Here is a 7073-nt window from a genome sequence, read left to right as displayed (position 1 = left end):
AAATGAAGGAGGTCAAGATCATGGCACTGCCTGAAAAGCATCTGGAGCCCCTCTAATTTGCAGATTTGTGAAAAATTCCTCGGAATCACTGACCGAGTATTCCTCGTTAGAAAAGCACCTGCTCACTCTAATCAAGTTGGAGATGATTTTGCAAATGCTGACCAGTATGCATTTATAAAAGGAAAAAGTGGTGCTTTAGATAGGAGCTAATGCAAAAACACTGTGAGATACCTGTTATATGATGGATTGAACAATCACATGACTTATGTTGTACTTGTGTATGTAAAACTGTTTATCCCTTTACTGAAATAACCTAACATCCTTTAACTCTGCCACTTTTTACCTCAATATGTTCACTTGTTTTCATGTCTCCTAATGAAGCAATAGTATAAAATCACAATAATTATACATTACTGATGATTAAGTTGTATTAAATAAGAATAACTACACATGAAACAATAGTCATATATTATGAAGTTAGGCTATTTGTTTCCTGAGAACTAATGAGAAATTGAGGGTAATTAAGGCAGCTAAACATAATTTTTCCATTCATTGGGCTGTATTAGTTATCTATTACTGAGTAATATATTATACCCAAAGTTAATGCTGTTAATCAGAAGCATTTGCTGTCTCACATTGGGTCTGTGGGTCAGGAACTCAGAGGAGGCTTAGCTGGATGGTTCTAGATCTCATGAGGCCCCAGTCAAAAGATCAATTGAGGTTGTAGTTGTCTGAAGGCTTGAGTAGGGACTGGAGGAGCTGTTTCCAACATGACTTACAAGGCTGGCTAGTTAATACTTGCTTTTAGCAGAAGACCGCAGTTCTTGACTGGTGAACTTCTCAATAGGGCTGCTTGAGTGCTCTCACAGCATGGCAACTGGCTTCTTCCAGAATAAGTGGTCAAAGAGAGATCAAGGCATAAGCTACAATATGACCTAGCCTCGAAAGTCACACTCTGGTAATTTCTGCAGCTTTCTATTGGTTATACCAGGCCTAGGACTGGTACTCACTCACAAAATTGTGTAAGTGCATTCACCCTGAGTGCGAATATGTCCTTAAATTTTACACTCTTTCTGCCTTGCTTGCTTAAATCTAGTCCTGACCAGCTGTACATGTTAGCTGTATTCAGTGTCAGAGGGGACTATATAAAAGGTAAGAATCATGAGGGATGCCCAGACCAGTGTGGCTCAGTTAGTTGGACATTGTTAGTTGGGCAACCATGGAGTTGCCAGTTTGATTCCCGGTTGGGGCACATGCTTGGGTTGCTGGCTCGATCCCCAGTAGGGAGCATGCAGGAGGCAGAGGATTGAAATTTTGCTCTCACATCAATGTTTCTATCTCTCTCCCTCTCCCTTCCTCTCTCTCTAGGGATCAGTGGAAAGTCTTTAAAAGAAAAAAGAATCATGAGGGACAACTTGGAAGCTGGGTACCACAAGAGTTAAGCGCTTACTCAAGATTCTGATCAATGAGAAGGGACTTCCACTGGTTTAGCAGTTCTCAACATTGGTTGAACACTTGAGCCATTTGTGAGAGTGCTTATGCCTGGGCCTACTAGAACAGAGATTCTGATTTAATTGATCAGGAGGGACAGCCTTGATATCAAAAAGGTTCTCCAAGTTAGGGATAAGTACACTGAAAATGAAGTAAAGATTCCTTTTGAGACTCAAGCCCTACACAATTTGCTATCATATCTATCAGCATCTGTTCTTCCCTCCTGGTGCAGGGGACTGTGGCAAGGTTTAGAGGGACAAGGGGCATCAGTAATTTATTCACTCACAAACTACTGCCGAATACAGAGCAGGTCAGGCTGACTAGGTTTCTTTCCCTACCACCTGTATGTTCTGTTTGAACTGTTTTATAAAAGACTGGTAGGAGCAGGGTTAACTCATCAATGCTAGTCTGATTTGAGGCTCTTTATTTGTTTCAAGACATATCAATAACAAACAGGTACATTGAGTGAACAGAAAGGTCCCCAGATAAAAAAGAGACTAATGGGAATTAAATTAGTTAGGTTAGGGTTAGGCTGTCTGTTTACTTATAGAACAGTTTGTCAATGGTTTGATACACACACACACACACACACACACACACACAGTTAAAGCTGAGAATGAAGTCACTCTTAGCTCATATAACTTTAGAAGCCAGTTAAGGGCTGTATCTACTAGGCTACTTGGTTGTTGGTTAGTTGTCTCTTTGATCCTTCCTCATCCTCTGGGGCAGAATCTTGGGCTACATGTACTGGGAAGAAGGGTGAAGGAGGATTGAAGCTGGGGTTCTTGTGCAGGATATTCTGTTTTCCTCCAGTGAGAATAAACAACAGAATTTCAATATGGAGACAAGTTGCAATTTTCCATTATTTGGAATTCTTGCTAGAACTTTCACATTTTCTTCCTGTAATTTTCCTAGGGAATGCAAAAACCTCAGAGATTATCATGATTTTGGCAAATAGTTTAGAATGTTGGCAGATGCCCAAAGAGAAAACGATCTGTTAGGGACATATGCTTGAAACCATTGTTGTCACCTCAGTCAGATAATTAAAATGAAAAATAAAAACACTGCAAGTATTTTTTAATGGCAGCAGCCTAATTTGCACTTCTTACATAAGCAAGAACATTCCTACAGATTGCACTGGGTGCCAGCACAACATATCCTCTCTCTTCTTTAAAGGCATATGCAGATGAAAGTTGCTGGGAAAACAGGTCATTCTCTTCCGACATCCATTTCAGCAGCAGGAGAGGCTTGGCTAGAGGGCAAATATTTAACACAGCAAAATATCTACCTTCTCAACAGGATTCTAGCAGAGTTTTGTTGTATGGCAAAGCCTTAAAGGACTAGAGTGTTTCCATCTCATGATAGGGCGGATCACTTCCAATGGGCTCTTGAATGCAAGTGTACTTGATGGGAGGTGGAGGTGGCTTGAAAGGCGGGGGTCTTTCCATGCTAGGAAAAACACATGGATCTTTCAGTGCTAAGAATGTGAGAGGGTGATTGAAAGAGATATATATGTACATATTTATAATATACATATACACATATATATAAAATATTCTTTTAAAGTAGGAAACAGAGAAAGAGAAATACCCCACTAAACTCTCTCAGATTTTCTTGGTACCCATATAACCTTCTGCTTGCTACTTTTATCATGATCATATCATTAATTAATATTTATATGGTAATTTTATAGTTTGCAAAGGGCTTTTGTCATTACATTATTTAATTTGTATCTAGAAATTGAATACTACTGACACCATTCCACAGATAAAAATGAAGTACAAAGGTTTTAAGCATCTTGCTCAACAGGACCAGAGCAGCAATTCAAGTCTTTTAACCAAAACCCGTACTCTCCATGGCAACTGCTTCCTAATAGAAGTGCTTCTCTTATGTGAGTTAAAACATTCCTCCAGAGGAAAAAATTTAAAATTCTGGAACCAAAGGCTGAAGCTTTTCAAATAGTCCCTTTACCAACCTTACCCCCAGCCTTCACCCACACACTCATTATGTGCTGTGGGGATCTGGTTGAGGTGGGAAGTAAAGCTCTTCTGACTTGGTTGGTACTAAATAGATAATGCCATGATCCCTCTCTTTAAGTCAGTAAACATTCTGAATGTCATCTTTGTATAAAGTACTGTTTTCTGTTATCACAACTCATCTCTTGTCTGAAATGCATCAAGCATAGAGGTGAGTGTGGTATTTAGCTGCACAAATGCTCCACCCCTCTTGATGTTAGAAAACAGGAATATATCTGTGAGCAGATTTATGTCCATGACTCAAACATCTGCACCCCTTGTCTGTCAATCCATGGCATCTCAACTTCATTTTCTCTCTCTCTCTCTCTCACACACACACACACATACACACACACACATCTTTCAAGAGATTGTTTCTCATCTCTATATAACACAGATATTTGACTACAGCACAACAAAAAATCATTTCAGATTTTTAGAGTCCCATTTTCTCATTCTATGGTATAAATCCCAATGCCTGTTACCCGGTTTTGTGGTGCTTTAATGGAGACAATGTTTATCAAAAGGTAGATAAAATTCTAAGAAATTTGCACTTCCATTTTTTTAGGTAAATTATGAATTTCTTAAGGTCATATGGTAGCCAAAGTGTAGTACTTGGATAAGAATCCACAATTTCTCACTACTGGTTTAGTGTGTCGTTCACCATGAAACATTCCTTGCACGTGGTTATAGTCTTTGTGGTTACTCTCAGAAAAGTACAAGGTACTGTGCCATGGTCAATGTTATCTTAGATAGTAGTCGTAAGGTACATGGGAGATCAGCCCTATGTATTAGGAGGGTCTCCTCTAATCATGGACTAATCTGTACTGATCCGAAATAGCCAGAGTGGAGCATCACCTTACATGTCATTTCGGATTGTGGATTGGAAGAGGAGCTCCCAGAAAATATTCCAATAAGACAAAAAAAGGGGTGACCAACTGCTTCCTTTCTTTTCCTCTTGGGGAAAAAGATACAGGGCAGTAAAAGCCCATTCTGCTGAAAAGCAGCTGGAAATTTCTTAAAATTACCTTTCTCACTCAATTTCACACTTGAGCATCTAGGCACAGCTAGGCCCAGGCAGCTCAGAGATGCATGAAAATGAAAAAATAATGAAGATTAAAAGAAAAATTATTTTCAATTTTGAGGTAAGGTGAGGTTCGGTTTTTATTTCACGCCCACTGACTTGTCTCATCTGCTGAGTGTAGTGTTACAGCCAGAGCAGGCAGAGGGAATACCCAGTCAGAAGTTGTGTGCTTAATCCCAACAGTGTGGGGCTAGGAAAGCTATGTAGCCCCTCTGAGCCTTGTTTCCTCAGTTAAATATGAGAGAGACTCATATAGGAAGGATATTTATAGTGCTGAGTGAATAAGGCATGTTGAAAAAGGACCTGTTTCTGCATATCTTAGCATTACACTCACATTTCTTGCTGGTACTGACACCATTTTCTCACTCCAAGACCAAACAATACCAGGCAGAAAAAGAGCAAAGCTGCTACAATCACAGGCCAGGACATTCCATCTTTGGGCTTATTAATCACAATACCTGAAAAGGGCATAAAGAGAGAGGAATTTTAATGCCAAACTCTGGCCACTGGAAACCAGAGTTAATTGAACTGTTTCTCCTACCTGACACATATTTCATTCAAGGGCCATGAGGTGTTCCTTGAGCACGGTCGTGCTTTGGGATCATGTCTATGCCCTTTTCTCATTTCTGGTTTGGCATTTAAACAACTGCATTTTTACACGAATGTCTTTCTTGTGCATATGTTCCACGACTGATCTTTTCCTTCATTTTCCCAAGGCCCTGGACAATTCCTGACACATGGTACCCAATGAAATGTTATTTGTAGGAACGAATAAGTTAAAATGATAATCTGTTCATCTGTATTACAAATTTAGTCCAGTAAAGAAAACTTTATCTGTGAACCAACAGTCTAGCTTTGGATTTTCTTATTCTTGAAGAAGCCATTAAATGCTTTATGGAAGTATGTGTGATAGGAGCGGGACAAGAGAGGAGACAGCGACATGACATTCCAAAGTCCTGAAGGGCCAAAGTGAGCAGTGCTGGCCACTACTTATGGAGTTGTAGTGCCGAAAAGACTACGTGCCAACACGTCTCATGTGAATGTCACTCAGGCAATCATATCCAGGGGAGAGGTTTTCTTGACCTTTTCTATCACTTTCCCTCTTTTTTTCTCCCCATATCCATTTCAGAAATAGAAAGGGGAGGATGGACAAAAGGGGTTAAAATGAAACCAGTTGGTTTTGCTGTTTCTGTGGTCTGAAAAGGAAGTTGAAAATAAAGAACTGGCTAAAATTATATCGGTGAGTAATCAATATGCTGATTTTTTTTTTTTTTTTTTTTTTTATCTCTGCTGACCATACCCATACTCAACTCATTCATTAACTTTTAAACATTTGAATACTAAGTTAAACTGCATGAATCAAACACTGAAATATTATGGATTCTAGACCAGCAGTGAAATAAATATCATACTCTGGATGGCTTTACTTTTTTAGTAAATAAGGTTGCCTGGTTCTACCTGGAAGTAAATAGAAGTATTTCCTTTTCAAAAAGCACTTATGATCATGTTAAAAATTCAAACAGCACAGAAATATAAAACTACAATGAAAAGGAAGCGCCCTTACTACTTCAGGTGCCAGTTACCTACACTAGAGGCAACAGCTTTCAATAGTTAATTACATATTCTACCAGAAAATTTCTATGCATATATAAACATGTATATCATGAATATATATTCCTTTTATTACAAATGGGGGAATCCTGTACATACTGTTCTGTCTGTCCCTGGTTTCTTTCTCTTAAAAAAAAAGAAGTCCTTGGAATACTTCCCAAAGAAGTGCATGGAGATTTATCTCATTTGATTAAACTACTGGCTAATTCCCCAATGTATGGATCTACCATAGTTTATTTAATTGGTCTCTTAATGTTAGGTAGTTGAATTGTTTCCAGGCTTTTGTTATTTCTAACAACACTCCAGCAAAATCCTTATACATTACAAATAGATCTTTGGCTCTTTAGATTACATAGATCATTTGGGGAAAAAGTGCATTTTTGTATCAGAATTATCTGGATTGATTTTCTTTTATTGTTTTGATTAGATTATAAACTATTTGTAGATGGAAACTAGGTTTTAAATTTCTCTTATTGTCTAGATTTATTATACTGGTTTTAATACAGCAAAGTCTCAAAAAAAAGATACAGGCTAAAAAAATGGATATAAATATTTGGTACCAAGTCTTTTCTGTTTTACATAGTTTGAAAACTATGCAGCCACATGATGTCATGTTAACATTGGTTATCAGTGTTGAAGACTTTCCCTTTTACAACTCAAATCCAGGGATTCAAGGTCTTCCTGATGTTCACCCTACCTCAGCCTGTTGAAACCGACACTGCAGGTACCTTGCAAGCTCATGCAGTCTATAAGGCACAACCATGTGGTACTGGGTATGTGCAGGTGGCTAGAGAGAGTTCATAGTAGTTCAGACCACTAGAATATCATGATCACAAAAGAAACAACCATACATTTGGACAACTCAGGACCAC

At 38.6% G+C, this 7073-nt stretch overlaps 1 protein-coding gene across 2 annotated transcripts in view; it reads right to left on the bottom strand.

The window, feature by feature from the left end:
• Window positions 1–2831: 2831 nt before the first annotated feature.
• Window positions 2832–7073, bottom strand: part of CD96 (CD96 molecule) — a 69886-nt gene continuing 65644 nt past the window's right edge. For both annotated transcript variants that reach the window (XM_016200141.2, XM_087817865.1), the window contains exons 13-14: window positions 4925–5048; window positions 2832–2940 (exon numbers count right to left, since the gene is read on the bottom strand). In XM_016200141.2, coding sequence (XP_016055627.2) covers window positions 2832–2940; window positions 4925–5048 — 233 coding nt within the window. The remainder of the gene's footprint in view (window positions 2941–4924; window positions 5049–7073) is intronic.

The sequence above is a fragment of the Miniopterus natalensis genome, chromosome 6, assembly GCF_054644295.1.
Source record: "Miniopterus natalensis isolate mMinNat1 chromosome 6, mMinNat1.hap1, whole genome shotgun sequence".
In the NCBI taxonomy this organism is placed as follows: Eukaryota; Metazoa; Chordata; class Mammalia; order Chiroptera; family Miniopteridae; genus Miniopterus; species Miniopterus natalensis.
Note: the sequence above shows the minus strand (reverse complement) of the source record. Positions and strands in the feature narration are given on the sequence as shown.